At 31.7% G+C, this 18180-nt stretch overlaps 2 protein-coding genes across 2 annotated transcripts; one reads left to right on the forward strand and one right to left on the reverse strand.

Annotated features, from left to right (window-relative positions):
• The first annotated feature begins 7629 nt into the window (after window positions 1-7629).
• On the forward strand, window positions 7630-9125 carry LOC100818728 (hevamine-A). Its single transcript, XM_003536392.5, has one exon. The coding sequence runs from the start codon at window positions 8059-8061 to the stop codon at window positions 8971-8973; it is 915 nt and encodes a 304-aa protein (XP_003536440.1). The 5' UTR covers window positions 7630-8058; the 3' UTR covers window positions 8974-9125.
• Window positions 9126-11642: 2517 nt separating this feature from the next.
• Window positions 11643-16710, reverse strand: LOC100818193 (plastidial pyruvate kinase 2). The gene is made up of 12 exons (XM_003536391.5): window positions 16202-16710; window positions 15367-15654; window positions 15081-15246; window positions 14257-14391; window positions 13986-14096; window positions 13799-13887; window positions 13532-13594; window positions 13264-13439; window positions 12876-12978; window positions 12630-12778; window positions 12120-12228; window positions 11643-12041 (listed from the first exon to the last, which is right to left on the reverse strand). The coding sequence occupies exons 1-12, from the start codon at window positions 16430-16432 to the stop codon at window positions 11925-11927; spliced, it is 1737 nt and encodes a 578-aa protein (XP_003536439.1). The 5' UTR covers window positions 16433-16710; the 3' UTR covers window positions 11643-11924.
• Window positions 16711-18180: the final 1470 nt, after the last annotated feature.

Here is an 18180-nt window from a genome sequence, read left to right on the forward strand (position 1 = left end):
TGCCTTACTCTTATCCAATTATTCTTCTTAATTAATTAATCAGTCTTTACCAATTGAAATTATTAAATTATGATTTTTTTACCACAAAATATATTAGTAATTGATGAACAATATTAAATTACAGCATGCATGTCTAACAGCGCTTCCTGTTAGTTGGAAGTACAACTTACAAATATAAACTACAACATAAAGTTCGTCTTTGAAATAAATATTTTCCTTATAAGCTAAAAATTAATATGAATAGATAATTAACATTGATCTAAGCAAAATACTAAAGATAATAGAAGCTTTTGGAGAAGTTGACGGAGAGAACTTTACAAATTTACTTACAGATAAGCCCAGGTTTAATTATAAAAAAATGTTAATTCATTTAAATTTTTAAAAAATTATCCTTATGGAATCTCAAACCAGACCACAGCTGCAGCACGCATAACATGGGTGCTATATATCCTTCCCGCTTTACAACAAATTAAGAAAATGAAATATGCATGTGCTAAAATTTTCAATTAATTACTTGAATTTTTTTAACTGCTATTATAGTTCTTTAATGTAACCTGTTTTGCGATGATCTTTCCATTTCATATTATAATATTATATTGAAAATGTTTAAAAAAACTATTTTGGCCTTCATCCACTACAATAAAAGTGTCTTCTATTGAAAAAAAGAAATCTATTCAACTCAAAAACTATTAACCTCCTTCATTTATTTATTTATTATTATTTATCTATAAAAGAATCTAAAACGATAATTATTTTTAAAGTACTACACCCAGTTGAATTAAACACTATTTAATAGAGTTAACAAGGCAGGTAATTTCTGGTGGAACCTACAGACTCCATGGGTTTGTCTCTTTTCTACTGGATCAATGGACATGATATTTTTCCATGTGTGCATCAGTGTCTTCTTGTTTTGTCTCGCCAAACTCACCCCATCCACGTGATTCATGCGAACAACAAATACGAATGCTTCCGATGATGAGACAATTTTCATTTCCGATGATGTGGTTCGATTAGATTAGATCGTTTATTAGAAGAACATTGTTTGCTTCTTCAAGTTCAACAATTGTTTAAAGAAATAAATTAAAGCTCAAATATGACATATATCCGTCTTTAAAATGTTTTTTATATAAAATATTGAAGGCAATAATTTAATGAATAATACCTAACCCCTTAGAATATCAAACATTTTTTACCGTTTGTTTTTATAAGATTTTTTTTATAAAAAATTATATCAACAATTATTATGAGTTAGAACTTAGAAGTACTTCAAAAATTATATGTCATATTATAAAATGTTTGCTTCTTCAACTTTTTTTTTTATTTTCTTAATTAATATGTTAAGATGGTCATTCATTTGTTTACTAAAAGAGATTTAAACCCACCTCCCCTTACCCCTTCAACAATAGTTATCACACTCGTTTCAAATTAGTTTGTTTAAAATTTATTTTTAATAATCACGTGAGAAACATTCTATTTTAACCTAAAATTTTAAGATTTATATTTATAAGTATTTTTCTTATTTATATGATGTTTTTTTTATTTAATGTGAGATTTTACCTCATTTATATTTTAGGTTATAGTTTGGTGCAAGGGCTCCGGTCCCCACGGTGGCCAGCGAAGTTCCATGATGGAGTTCTGGCGCAACTAAACACACTGAGGAAAGCTAGGTTGACAATCTCGTAGTTGGCAGTGTGGCATGTGGAACTCAAGGTGTCGTCGCTATTGTTTTGGCCCCAGTAGATGGCAATGCCACCAGTGCTGGCCTCTGAAGATTTTATTATGGTGAAGAAGAATATTTTCAAGAGAATAAGCATCAATGATTACCTTTTGGAAGTCATGTGTACTGGGATTATTATTCTTTTATCTCGATGATTGTAGAAGCATGAGAACAAAGCAACTTATTTATATTGGAAATTTTTATTCATATATACATATATATATATATATATATATATATATATATATATATATTATTTTTATTGGGATTATTCTTTTAGTTGATTTTGTAAAAATATTATTTTTTTTATTTATTAAATTTTCTTAATTTATATATAAAAACTTAAAATCACACTTATTTTAAGATGAAAGAAGTATTATTTAAGTATTATTTATTTTTAATTTGAGCATATTTTATTAATGGTGGTCAATCTATGTTAACAAAAATTAATTATTAAAAAAAGTTTATGAGCATTTTATATTGATGTATGGTGATAAAAAAATACATAATAAATTAATTATTACGTGATAATGTAAAAAAGTTATATTTACTTTCAAATTAAATTCATATCAAAATATTGTTCGATTTTCAATATATGACCGAGACAAATTAGCCAAATTAAAATATCAAAGCCAGGTTAAATTATAGACTGCTTATATATGTTGTGCTTATGTTGTGCATGTGATCTATTTTTACCCTACCTTTTTCTTGGGTAAAAATAAAGCACGTGGAAAAGAATTTTAAATTTTGAAAAGAGGGTAGTGTTTATAGACTATAGAAGTAATAATAGAAAGGAAGAAAATTTAATTATTTTATTATAGAAACCAATTTTTATTTTCTTTTTACTTAAACAAAAAACAACATTGCTTATATTTTCCTTTGTTTCTATTTTATTTTCTTCTATCAAAATGTATCATTAGGAAGAAAATTTAATTATTTTATTATAGAAACCAATTTTTTTATTTTCTTTTTACTTAAACAAAAAAAACATTGCCTATATTTTCCTTTGTTTCTATTTTATTTTCTTCTGTCAAAATGTATCATTAGGGTCCGGCCAGTTGTTTTAGCATTGAAGGTAATATGTGCCTTTACGTTAAACTAAATTAATCTATAAATGTCAAAATAATTTATAAAATTTTAAGCCTTAATATTTATTCCCTTGATTTGGGGTATGTTATTTTTAGTCTCTGAACTTTAAAAATATTTTTTATTCCCTAAATTTTGACGAATATTTATTTTTAGTTCATAACATAATAAATTGGTTTTTTTATGGTAGTTTTTATTATTTCGTAATGGATTTTTTAATAGTTTGTAACAGTTTTAAAATATAAATTCAAGAAATTAAAAATAAAAAATAATTTATGAAAGCTAAAAACCATCATAGTATCAATTTATTTGGTCAAAGACTAAAAAGGGTAATTTGTCAAAATTTAAAAATAAAAAAATAGTTTCAAACTTAAGGGATTAAAAAACACACACACCTAAAATTTAGAGACTAAAGCAAGCAATTAAACTTTGTTTAAAACTAATCTTGATGTCAAAGATCATTTTTTATACTTGTTTTAAAAGTTGTAGAAACCCGTTTGCAAGAAAATTGATTTATTTTTCAAATTAAATCATAATATTAGTTTATTTTGAATTAATATTTTAAAGCTATCATAAAGTAAGAAAAAAAATTAACACAAAGCATTAAAAATTTATATAAAATGTCAATTTATTACGTCATGAATTAAAAAATTAATTAATAAAACTGAAGGACTAAAAAAATATTTTTAAATTTTAGTGACTAAAGAAACACACCCCTAAATTCCAGGGACTATAACATAACAGTAATTAAACAAACTTTAAATACATCCTATATTAAAACCATTTAATTGAATTCTTGATTTTCTGCATTATTTTTAATTAAATCTTTGACTATATTTTGCTTAGAATTCCGTTAAACACAAAGTCTTAGTTAATCTTTTTTTAAATAGTTTAATAACTTACTAAATAATTATATCAGTTCGCCTTTGAATTATATGATTTTTTTTTTACAATTAAGTTCATGTGCTATAATCCAACCTTAATACAAATGTAATAAAAAATTAATTAAAAATATTTTGTAAATTTAGAGTAGTTACAACTTTTTAAATTATAAATTTTTTAAAGATTTTAAAATATCTCAACAACTCATAAATGAATTACGGCAGTGTTTGTAATTAACATCTTTTTTTCCCTATTTCCTTTATTAAAAAATAAATTGATTAGTACTTTATTTTTGTTTACTACTATTTTAATAATCATGTTGTCTTTATGTTTCAACTAAATTGAAATAATCAAAAGAAACTATATTAACTAATTTTGGAAAAATATTATTAATCTAAATATAATAAAAATATTATGGATCTATATTAATTTTTGAAGCCGCCGAGTCTGTTAACCATGTTTTTCAGGAGTGGCCGTGTGTGGAGTGGTCACGGTGGTGGTGGGTTTCTCTACAATACTCCATTATGTGGGGCGTGATCTTTTTCAATACTTTAATGGCCTATCATGGAGCACAAGCATTCACAATGAAAGGTGGCAACTGATTCGGTAGTGGAGTATGGGCATTTGTCTAGGGGAGAACATGGTTGGAGTATGTGGTGGTGACTAATGTGGGTTAAGAATTGTGTATGAAGGGTTTAGGAAGAGGTGAGAGGTGGGGATAAAATGGGAAACATAGGAATTGAAACTTAAAAGGGGGTGAAGTTAGAAAAAGTAGGGTGTGAATAACAAAGTTCCTGGGCTCGTCTTGGATTGGTTGACATAATCAATGATACCTTTTTTATGGGACATTAATTTTAGTCTCTGTTCTTCAAGCTGAATTCTGGGACATTCTTTTAAGTTTTAAGTCTTGGGCTTTTATGGAGTCTACGTGTGGACATGGAGATCATTATAGAGACGGATTGTTTGGATGCGGCTTATGTAAGGAAAAAAAAAAAAAGAACCAGGGTTAACTGCAAAGGAAGAAGAAATAGAAAATTTCTACGAGGGGTATGTTTTTAATTTCCTAAAGGCCATTAAACCTAGAAAGTAGAAAATAATATCATCATATTCAACTCCTCATAAGAATACAATAAATAACCTAATTTGGTGTCACGAGTGAATAGTAACAACTATAATAAAAACTAAAGCCCATATCAAATAAAATCCTTGAGCCAGTAGAACTTCCCAGTTCCCCCCACTTTATTTGGGGTCTAGTTTGGATCATATATCTTAACAGGGTATGTACTCTATATTTTCCATCCGTTTTACCAGATGCATGTTATTTCCATTTTGGAGTTCAAACTCAAAGAGTTCTCACATATGGAATCACGCCCATATATAAAGAGGCTAACTAATCAGCCAACAAGTTAATTAAGAGTGGATTTCAATTACTTTGTACCCTTCAAATTTTTTGACTTTCCACCAGATTTTCTTTCTTTTCATTTGTTAGCTAACAGTAGCACTGCTTCTATATTATTCCCTTTAGGATTCTAATAGCTTTTTGTTAAACCCCCTTACTTAAAAATAAACAAATAAACTAATTGACATGCATTTTCAAAAGCCTTCTCCTTTCAATTTATTCCGCTGTAATCTCGTTCCCATATAAAGTTGATTAGATTAAAGAATGTCACTGCATTATTATACATATATTCTCTCACATAGAAAACTTTTTCTTCATGTAATCATAATTAATTATTCTATACTTGGATTGTAGTTCAATCATCTAATACTTATATGACGATGAATATACACCAAGCAAATAATTTTTTTTTCTTATAAGAATGAATACACCAAGTTGACCAAGCCTCGCCTTTGACATCAAATGGGAATTGAGATCACAAATCCGGGAGTTGACCCTTTCTCATCATAAACAAAGCACTTGCAGACATTCTGGACTGGTTTGTCAAATGGACATTTTGAGAGTACTATATATTATCCCTACGCCCTAACGTTATTCCTTTACACACAAGTTAATCCACAAAATCAAATTGATATCAGATTTTTTCATTAAAATATATTATACAGTTATCAGTATCAAATCTAAGTTATTTTAAATAATTATTTTAGGTTAATTTTAGTTGTCGCAAATTTGAGTTCAGATTTTATAAAAAAAAAACAAAAAATTGAGTTCAGATTTTATCAAAAAAAAAAAATTGAGTTCAGATTGTGACTTACACGGTAGATGATAAGTATTTGATTTAAATATGTTTTTTTATGATATTAAATAATTTTTTGATTTTGTGTTTAGTTCTTAATAAGTTTTTATTTTGTATTGAGTCTTTCATAAAAATAATAATTTTATTTTTTGCTTTTGATATTTTTTTTAGTCCTTAATAAATTAACGAATTATGTGTTTAGTGAATTTTATTTTAGTCTCAACTAATAAAAATTAAATTTTTTTTATCAAAAAGCAAACATAAAATTCGCTAATTTATCAGATGATGTTAAAAAAATGTCAAGACAAAAAATAAAATGATTTTATTAAAGACTCCACACAAAACAAAAAATTATTAGGAAATAAACACATAAATTAAATACTTATTAGGAATAAAACGTATTTAATTCTAAATGTTTATAATATATTCATTAACTATATTTATAATATACAAATATCGATAAATACATAGTTATAATTTTAAACATTTAGCTAAATGCTATGTACAAATAAGAATAAAATGTTCGTGGACAGGGGAATGGAATACATGATAAAAGGACTAACTGCAATAATAACTCGTATGCATCTAATCTAAATGTACTAGTATATGATATATTTTTTTTTTTGAAAAGTTTAATTTTGATATCCGGATATTTTTATACTTTAATTAATTACAATAATTCTAAATATTACTTATAATAATACTTTTTCTTCTATTCTTATATATAAGACTTAAGTTTAAAATTGTATTTGTCTACTTTTATAAAACACAATCTATAATATTTCTAACATTAATTATTTTTAGATTAATAATATCTCTTATTAAAAGAAGAAATATAATATATTAATACATCATTAAAATAGAGATAAGTATTAATTAATAATAAGGATAATTTTAAAAAAGTTATAAATTTATGATAAATTTATTATTATCAACTAAATAAATCATTTTCCTTAATCTTGATAAATTAGGTAATTGAATCTTATATATAAGAATGGAGGGAGTTATTATTATTATTATTATTATTATTATTATTATTATTATTATTATTATTATTATTATTATTATTATTATTATTATTATTATTATTATTATTATTATTATAAAGTCAATAATTTTAATTATGCTTTATTTACTATTATTTTATCCTAAAATTTAGTATATTATTCTTAAATGATGCCTTATTTAACAATGAACATGGAACCACTTGAATTATTTAATGTAGTCAACCAAAAAAAAACTTGCATTTATTTAATGTTGCAGTTTCCTGAAAAAAAAGTTGCAGAACTTTAACATTAAATTTAACGGTTCAATAATTTAAAGTTAATTACAGTTTTGCGTTGAATTTTAACGCTGCATTATTTTTTATATTTTATTTTTCTAAAGAGCACATTATTTATTTATGAATTTTAAATTTTAAAATAATTTTTATTGAATTAAAATGTGATATATATTTTTTATTTAAAAATTGACCTGCAAATGTATTAATTAAAATTAAGATGAATAATAAAATATTAAAAAAAGTGATACTATATAATAAGGGGTCTACTGAAAAAGAAAAAAAAATAGTACGTGGTTTTCTTCAAAAAGTGGTTGAATTGCTTAAAATATGAAATATTATAAATAAATAAAAATGTGAAATATGTGATGTAGCAACTCATGTTGATTGCTTGGAGATGCCCCACGCTTCTTCTTACTTCTGCTGTAATTAACTATTGTAATTAAGGTTACTGGCTCTGTGGCTCATGCGTCATGTAGATGTAATCGATTTTATTTTATTTTTGTTCAAATGTAATCAAGTCCTACTGGTTTCAGTTTAAAGCAAATACTCAATTTACAAACCACGTTGAATGTTAAACACAAAAAATAAGATCATTCTTCAATTTGATTCATCTGGTAGTTGATAAACATAAACACAGTGATAACGATAGTGGATAATACTATACTACAGACCCCACTGATTAATTGACAAATAAGAGAGTTGTTGAAAATTAAAGCCTCTTTGACCTTTTCCAGTGGGAAATGACATCTTTCTGGTCAACACCTTCATTCCAATCTTCTTCAAACTTTATAGCTGTGAAAAGCCAGCCATTGGCTTTATAAATATCAAAATTGCAAAGAACCCTTCACAAGACACCAAAGGGTGAAGAAAAAGCAAAAACACTGAATACACCAAAAATGGCCAAAAGCAAAAACTGTCATGCTTTGCCTCTTCTCCTTGCCCTGATCCTCTTCTTCACTCTTCTTGGAACCTCTCACGCAGGTGGCATAGCCATCTACTGGGGGCAAAATGGTAACGAGGGCACCCTCTCAGAAGCATGTGCAACAGGCAAATACACCCACATAAACATAGCCTTTCTCAACAAATTCGGCAATGGCCAAACCCCAGAAATGAACCTGGCTGGTCACTGCAACCCCGCAACCAATTCCTGCACAAAGTTCAGCTCCGAAATCAAGGACTGCCAAAGCAAAGGGATCAAGGTGTTACTTTCAATAGGTGGTGGCATTGGAAGCTACACTTTGGCTTCAGTAGAAGATGCAAGAAACGTTTCAACTTTTCTGTGGAACACTTTCTTGGGAGGCAAGTCATCATCATCTTCAAGGCCACTAGGTGATGCTGTGTTGGATGGCATAGACTTTGACATTGAACTTGGTTCAACACAAAACTATGAGCACCTTGCACGTTTTCTTAAGGCGTATAGTGGGGTTGGCGGGAAGAGGGTGTACCTAGGTGCTGCTCCTCAGTGTCCAATTCCTGATAGATTTTTGGGCACTGCCCTTAACACTGGCCTTTTTGACTTTGTTTGGGTTCAGTTCTACAATAACCCTCCGTGTCAGTATGCTAATGGGAACATAACTAACCTTGTGAGTTCTTGGAACCGGTGGACTAGTACGGTGCCTGCCGGGAAGATATTTTTAGGGTTGCCGGCCGATCCGGCCGCTGCTGGCAGCGGTTTCATTCCGGCTGACACGTTGACTTCTGAGATCCTGCCTGTGATTAAGGAGTCGCCAAAATATGGTGGGGTGATGCTGTGGTCAAGATTCTTTGATGTCCAGAACGGGTATAGTACTTCAATTATTGGCAGCGTGTGAAGAATGGTTGCAATTAGCCAATGATTTTTTATTTTCAAGTTGTGATTTTGAAAGTAATAACTACTAGGAAAAGAATAATGTACTTTTGTAAAGTGGTGTGTTGTTATCTGCAATTGTGGGCGCAAGAATATATTGCACTTTGGTTTGTTTTATTTTCAACTTAACTATTAGTAGTATTTTAAAACAAGTTGAACATAACAGCTAATGTGGAAAGACAATGAAGATTAATTTAGACCTGAGAAGCCCTTCGCTTAAATCATACTGCAACTCGCCAATTATTATTGTATCTGTTAACGTGAAATAGTTTTTTATTTTTGGTAGAAAGCAAGCATAGGAGAGGTTTTAGCCAATGAAATCTATTATAAAAAGGAACATGTGTAATGGGGAAAGAACAGAGCCGCAAGTGAACTTCAAAAGGTTCGGTTAAACATAGAAAAAACATCTCTTAATAAAAAATCAAATTTAGGGAACTGAAACTCGACTAGCCTAACCCCATGTTGAAATATTCCACACAGCTTATGAAATACATTAGAAGCAGCATATAAAGCAAGTTTATATTTCGTTAGACATAATTCAGAAGGCCTACTAAGTCGGATGTTGATGTTAAAGCATCTCAACGAATGACTCAGTCATGCATGGAAGCGTTTCCAATTCCAATTTCTGACCAAAATTTCAAATGCCATGAAAGCACTAACACTAACACCTGTTCATGCTAAATATATAACACAATTAAAATGTTCACTTATGATAACAACAGGGCAATAATTAAACTAAGAAAAGATGAAACCTAGTAAGCAAACAACCAACCAAAAAGCAAGATTGGCATCAACCCATCAAAGAGGAATACATGTGTTCTTCTAAAATTATATATAGTATATCCTGAAAGTCTTAACGGTTAACTTGCCGTCTTTTCAAGTGTTTCTTGGCTTCAGCATATATGGAAACAACACGCATATAATCAATAAAGAAATAAAAAGGAATAGGGGAATAGTGTGATAAGTCTCTGTTAAGTGTTAACCAGTCATGTGTGTGCATTTCTGGCATCAAAAGAATTAATTCAGTTGGAGGCTTCCAAACAACAGAGTTTATTCATCACAATCTCTTTCATCTCACTTATAGGCCAATCCTATCAAGTATGCATAAAACTTTCTTACCTTCTTTCAGTTAGATGGAGCCGTGGTGGAAAGAATAAGAGGCTGTTTTTTTTTCTTTTTATAAAAAAACGTTTAAAAAATAAAAAGTAACGCATTCTAATAATTTTCTTACTTCCATTACATCTAATACATTTCTATAAACAAGAAATTAAAAGAAAATATACAGCACTTGCAGCATGCAATAGTAGTTTCATTTGATATCTCCATTTTGTTATTTGTAGATTCTCCGGATAAGTTTTGATGTATTTATTGGACAGGAAATGAGTAAGTAATTCACATCCACGTCAAAGAATAGGGTGACCAACCAATGGGAGGAAATGTATAGGTTTTAAATTACAACTTGTTAAAGGGAGCGTGTGGCTTATGAGAAACGCGGGCTATCTTATATTCAAACTTCCAAGTATGGAGGCTGCTGGATAAGAGAGTTAATAGTTAGAAAAAAATTATGAACATATATTCATTTTTTTTCTTCTTATTTCCACTTCATTTTGTTCTTTTCTTTTTTAACTGGTTTCCAAGTCATTTTCTTCTCATTTCTTTATTATTTTCAAATCATTTATTGTATTTATCACTTTTTCTATATATTATTTTTATTATTATTTTGTTTCTATCTTTTTTCCTCTTTTCACCTCAAGAGTAATGATATTCGTACATCCTATTTTTTTTTTAAGTACGAGTGAAAAAAAGAGATACATAATAAAAAAATCAAAGTAAATAAGGAAATTAATAAATATGAGAAATGGAGTAATGAGAATTGATTGAGAAATAAAAATAAGGCAAAAATTGAATATATGAAAAATTAGGTATATGTGTAGTATTTTCTAAACCCCAATTCACCCTAACCCAAAGTGAGGTGGATATTCATAATTCATATATTTAATAATTGTAACCGAGCACTTGGGCCACTACAGTCTACATAGGCCCTGAAAGTGGTTGTTATTAATATCGGGCAACGTTGGCTACTTTTAATGCAAGTAATTGATAGAACAAGGATAGTAGAAGATATCGAGGGATCGCATAAAAGATAGTGCGACATGATAACTGCTAAAAGCTACAGTGAATGCTTATTTATAAAGTGTAGTAGCTCGGGATCTAGCTCAATTTTTGTTGAAAATATCTTTAGTAGCTAAAAGTTCAATTCTTATATAAAAAAAGTTTAGCTATTAATTTACCAAATTTAAAACCGAAATGATTGATCCTGTTAAGCATATTCCATACGGCTTATGAAGTGCTCGAATTTGATTTTGTTGTAAATATCTTTGGTAGCTAAAGTTCAATTTCGATCCAAAATATACTCGAATAAAGTAATTTATCACATAGAAAGTATCTAAGTTAACAAAATCAAATTTAAAACCGAAATGCTTGATCCTATCAAGCATATTTCATACGGCTTATGAACTGAATGACACAAGCGAAAGCAAATTAACATTATATTAATGATGGTCATATATCAGACCTACTAATTTGGATACTAAATATAACAATCAATGGTTAAGTCTGACTCGGTCCAGGATGTGGCTGAAAGCATTTTTCATTCCAATTTCTAATCAAAATTTCAATGTCACCTACTATCATATGTCTAATGTCCGTGATTAATATAGAACAATCACCCAAAAATAATGATAACAAGAAAGTAATAGATGAAGAAAAAATGAAAAACCTAGGCAACAAACAAACAACTAAAATGCCGGACTTAGCAAATTGGCATCAACCCACCAAAAGGGAACATGCTCTTCTAAAATTAAATATATTGTCCTGAAAGGCTGAAACTTGGTTCATGGCCATCTTCACCTTTTTTTATTTTGTTTTCACTGTTCGGACCTGGATATTGTGAGTGGATTGGAACCTCCATATGGGTTGCCTGCCACTTTGTACTAGTGCTACTTCTTCTCCTGATTTCACCATTCCTTGCTTCTGCATTTCGAACAACACAAATGATCATTAAAACAACTAAATAAACTAAATTTACTGAAGATATCCTCCAAACATTACCTGCAGCAAATCCAAGGCCCTTGTGAAAGTCTCTTCAGCATCTTCAGAGAATTCCATGTAAATAGGACAGACTCCTTGATACAAAGCCAACCTCTGTTGTATCCTCTTTCTGCATGGCCAGCAAAAATAGGCAAGGGTTTTGAACTGAATACATACTTGAATATAAGAAATCAGATTGATTGGTTAAGAGCTACTTCAAATGGCTTCTGAAAAGGCAGAAACGTCATAAACCTTTAAAATAGTTGATTCATTAGATATATCTTCCACCCTTAGATTCTAGAAATCATATTTTATAAGTCAACAAAGAATCAGTTTTATTTTATAAGTCAACAAAGAATCAATTAAGAAAATGATATTAAGGGAAAATAATACCCAACACATTTGGGAAGAATCTCTTACAGATGCACTGATTAAATCAGGCTTATGTTTACCTAGTATCTTCTGTAATTTTTTTAAATAAAAAAAGTTTTCTTATGGTATCAAGAGAAAAGGAAAAAGGACGGAACTTACTGATCTGTAAAAGCAAATATGGTGCCTGAAGGTCGATAGTGGCTCAAAAGGATAGCCATGAAGCCTGATCTAGTGAAGACAACAGTTGAGGTTCCGAGGGTATTAGACATCATGGTTGCATGGTAAGCAAACATCTCACTCATGTGGTTCTATATAGTACAAAAAAAAAATTACATTTCAGTACCAACAGTAAAGTAGAACACAATGATTAAAAAAAGTCAGAGTTATTGAGTTTAAATTTCAAACCTTGAATACTTGACCAATATTTGGTGGCATCTGACCACCGGGTATGGTGGCTTCTGTCCGTAATGCTACGGTATGCATTACTTTCACGGCTTTTAGCGGGAACCTGCATTATAATAAATGTAATTATTATTTTCACATCCCATGAATAACCTTGCTTTAGATTAGTCTTCCAAGTCATTAAGATGCAGTGCTACTAATGAAACCAGATATTGATACTCAAGCATGTAAAATCACAATATCTACTCTCAACTATACACATCATTAAATCCTAAATTTTCAAGGCAACACGCATTTGATTGTGATTTTCCTGTCCTTTGTAAGAACTCAAATATGAGAATATCGCCTGCCAAGGTAATAGGACACTTCAAGGCATGGAATTATTACTTACTTTCCGTGAGCAGTTTCCCCAGAAAGCATTATTGCATCAGAACCTTCTCGAACAGCAATTGCAATATCGGATACCTCGGCTCTGGTTGGTGTTGGGTGAACAATCATGCTTTCCAGCATATTTGTTGCCACAATAACAGCCTTTCCCATGCTACGGCATATGCTTATTATCTCTTCCTACATTAGCAAGCATTTTTTTATGTTACGAAGCAATACCAACTGATAATTATCTTTACCATTAATCTCATTTCTGTTTAAAAGGACTTTACCTGCAAAAGTGGAACCTCTTCAATAGGGAGCTCTGCACCAAGATCTCCTCTTGCAACCATGGCCTAAACAGGATGGCAAAAGTAGACAGTTCAACATCAGCAATCAGCAAACAAGGGCTCCACATTCCACAAACTTAATCCACAAGCTCCAAACAAAACAAACTCATTATCAAAGATTTCTGTTTTTAAAAAATGGGCTAAATCATCCCTTTTAGAAAGAATCAGGCAGTAACTATAAGGAAATAACATAAGGATTAAGATTAGCACCCCATCAGACGCTGTAATAATTGAATGCAAGTTTGGTATAGAGTCTGCACTTTCAATTTTTACAATGACATGTATATCAGCATCACAGCCTGCAGTGTTGAGTGGACAATTTATCATACTTTAAAATAATTAGAGAAATTAATCAGACGAACTAATTAAAAAAATTACAAGTATCTTGAAAATTTACTTTTCAAATAATTCTTCAGTTCATGAACTACTTGTGCATCTTTAACAAAAGAAACAGCATAGAAGTCAACTTTGTTATCCACTCCAAATTTGATGTCATCCCAATCCTTCTCTGTAGCAAATCAACACAAATATTATATGTCCTTGGGAAACCAACAAAACCTTAACCCTCACCCAGTTGTCAGTACCCAAATATATGGAGAGGCATGTAGAAGAAATGGACAAACATTAAAAGAAATAATCAAGATAGAAATAATAATCCGGAATCTAACCAGTGATGGAAGGAAGTGTTGCACTTTTTCCTCTAACATTCAAATGTCTCCTTGACTTGAGCTCTCCTCCATCAACAACTTCACATTTCACAGAATCCTCTGTCTTAGACTTAACCACCAAAGACATCATACCACCTACATCATACACAAATAGTATGCATCAAAGACCTGGCATTAACTCTTTCTGAGATATACAGGATACTAAAGATATTGTCCAACAACAGTAATGCTAAATATATAATAAATACATTATGTAAAGCATTGTCTCTTGGTATTATAGTCTTCTTTAGAAAAACAAAAATAAATCTTCCAACAGTTTAGTTGGCTGATTCATGTAATGTTGACTGAAACTTTTATGAATAAATTGTAATCAATGATTTATGGATCTAACATAAGCTTGTGACCCTGCATAAGTAAGGGTGAAAGATGGGGGTTAACAGGATAAAAAATATATTTAGTAACTTAAGATGAAATTATTTTTGTATATGTAATGCTTCTTTTATCCTCAACCCAAAACCATGTTCATAAAATCAAACAACTAATCATGATTCAGGGAAATAAAAACGGATCAAGATGCATAGACAAGTTATAACATATTTGCACCAGAAGGCCACAAGGCTACACTGCCTTGCAGACACATCCCTTAGACCATAATTTTTTCAGAGATTAGGAGACTTGCCCTTGTTACAGTACACAGAATTCAACAAAGGTTAAAGAAAATCACAAAATAATAAATTAGTCCCATGCTTGGTGGCTTATCAATCCACGAGCAAAACACATTTTTTATATTTCAAACACTTTTACCAATTAGTTGGTTGCCATACCATCAACAAGAAGCATGTCCCCCACATCCACATCATTGACGAAATCGTCATAGTTCACACTAACACAATCTGCAGTTCCAACACCCCTCCGGATGGTAAATGTGAATTCCTGCCCAGTTGTTAAATTGATTGGTTGTGGCAAATCCCCACTCCTAACCTCAGGACCCTGAAAAGAGAGAAAAATTAATTATCAGCTGACATGAAAACTAAACTGTGACCAAAGAAATGTGATATGAACAAAGTATCCTTAAAAGCTAATAACTTGAAGGAAGAACATAATTATCACCTTGGTATCAAGCATAATTGCAATTACATTGTCCTTGGATTGAGCATTATATTCTTTAACCAAATCAATAATTTTCTGATGAGAAGCATGGTCTCCATGAGACATATTCAATCGGGCAACATTCATCCCAGCCTCAGCCAGCTTCCAAATCATTTCCCTGGTGTTGGTAGAAGGACCAATGGTGCAAACAACCTTTGTCTTCCTCCTAAAAGTGGGTTTTGACCACATTCCAACAGAAGTGTCACCAAGTTGCCGCATACCACGCGAGTGCTGCAACTCTTCCTCAATCTATTCATCACAACACGAAAAGGGTTACAACTCACACCAATTTTCCCAACCACCTCCACTTATTTCATGGAGAATCCATTAGGAACAAATCTTGTATGCCAAATCAGTTTCAATAAAAAATTTGCCTTTCAAAAATAAATAATCATGGAGAATCCTCAACATACACTCACTTCCTCTTCCATCTCAGTTCCACACAATTTTCTTCCTATCTCTATCTTCCTTTCATATCACATCGCATCTCCCTTCTTTCCACCCCAATCCAACCCAAAAGTGCTAGTTTAGCATCACTCTACTTCTCTTTTGGGTTGAGTAATGATGTATGAACACTTACATATTACATACAACTGATTAACACTCTTTATGTCTCCTCTTCTCACATTATGTCACCTACCACATCTACATTTCTCTCTCTTTATCTCTCTAGGTGTAGATTAGCACAGCTGTCCATGATTTTTCATTTTGGGTCATTCCCAAAATATCAAAATTTTTCACACCCCCATCATTTTTATTTGGGAAAATTGCAGTGAGAGAGAGAAAAAGCACGCACCTTTGAATCATCCTCGGGTGAGACGGGAACAACTTCAGTGGGTGCAGATTTCCTCGCATTGACGAGGCAACTTCGGGAGCAAACTTTGGAGGGGTTGTTCCTTTGTTGTGGGAACACTTTGGAAGCAAAAGTTGGAGGCTTCAACAACGTTTGGGCTCTGTGGTGTGCAGATCCTGAGGTGGGGCGCGTGAGGGAGGTGTGAATGGATCGAGTGACCACTACATGAGACATTTTTAGAGAGAGAGAGAGAGAGAGAAAGAGAGTTGAAGGAATTGTGTGTGAAGAAGAATAAAGGGGTAGGGTGTGAAGATGAGAAGAAGAAGGTGGAATTGAAGGTTTTGGAGAAATCGCCGTTATGTTCGGCAAAGGTCAGGCTATGAGAAAAATATAAAGAGCTGGGACACAAGACACGACAGACTCCTCTTCGTTTGTATCGAACTGACCACTATCTGCTATGTTCCCTTTTTGCTCTCCTAAACTAAACTATCGCCTTCAAAGTGAGTCATGTATTCTTAGGAAGAATTATGGGGTGCGAAAGTTAAATTTCTTTCCAATCCTATGTAAATTTATAAAAAAAGTAGTTGTTATTTCGGTCTGTCTAATTTAATAATAAAAAAATTGAATAAATCGAATTTAATGATGACAACCAGATTGAGAGATGCTCCTACGATCATTATTTTTTCCTCCCCCCTCCCTCCTTCCTCCCACTCTACCTGTGGTGATGTCAAAGAGGCTAGATCTCCGACAACGACGGTTCTAGTTGTGGCGACGGAGGAAGTACTTCTGAGCGTGACTAGCGACCTGAGTGGTCGGTTGTAACAGGAGCCCTCCCCTTCGGTGTAAGCTCTGGGCCTATTGTCTTCGTCGCAAAAGTGACCTTTGGCGCCACCTCGAACACCTTCAGTCAACACGAGAATCTCACGACCATGTATAACAAAGTTCTCAGAGTCGAGCTTGAGTTTCCACCGTGGTTTTCGCTGAGTCAAAGAGGCTAATCTCCAAGATTGTAATGGCGAATCTCACCAAGAGAACCATGATTTTCGCCATAACTCGCGTGTCGTGGTTTTGGCAGGGCTTTTCTTCGTTTTTTGCATTGGACTTGTGCCAGTTGGAGAAACAAGAGGCCCTTACGGTTACGAAGGAAGAAAATAATTTCAAGGTGCCCAAGTTCTTCAACGCATTTGAGTTTATTTCGTCCATGTCTTTCGGGTCGACCTCTCGAGGATGTTCGAGAGCAAGAGGAAGACAACGGCGGTGTTCACGTCGAAGTGCTCTATGGCGGTGATTGTGGCGAAGATTGTAGTGGCGGCGTGGGGGCTGAGGTTCCACGTGGTGGAGGTCAAGGACTTCAAGATCCAGTTGCAGGGTGCGGCGGAGGGGAAGAAGGGGAGGCTGGGGTCATAGTGGAGGTGTTCAAGGTGGCGCTGGAGGTCACTTTCGCGACAAAGACAGTGGAAGGGGAGGGCTTCTGTTACAACCGATATCCCAAACAGATCCCCATCGTTTGATTTTCTAATTTTAAAATCGAACAGACACGATGTATTTTTTTTTAATAGAAACTTGCATTGGATGCGAAAGTAATTTTATTTTCGCACCCTAGTAGTCGTCTTCTTAGAGTACCATGGATCAACTACTGGAGTTTCTTTCACTTAATCATAAATCTCATATTAGAATTTTGGATACATAATTATATTAAATATTTATAGAATTTTTTTATATTAATATAATTTTTTTTATTAATTTTTACATTATTTTTTTATTTTGTTGAAATTTTCCCTATTGTGTGATAAATTACTGATAAGAATGTTTTAAAAAGAAAATAGAGAGAGATATAGATACACACGTGTGTGTTTTAAAGAAAAAGCAAAAAGGGAGATTGTCCCTTTTTGATCTAAGCATCACTTAAAGAGTAAAAAATAGTTAAGATTGCTTACAATAAACAATGTTCTATATTTAGTTCAATGGAAAAAAATGTTATT

Source organism: Glycine max, chromosome 10, assembly GCF_000004515.6.
Source record: "Glycine max cultivar Williams 82 chromosome 10, Glycine_max_v4.0, whole genome shotgun sequence".
NCBI lineage: Eukaryota > Viridiplantae > Streptophyta > Magnoliopsida > Fabales > Fabaceae > Glycine > Glycine max.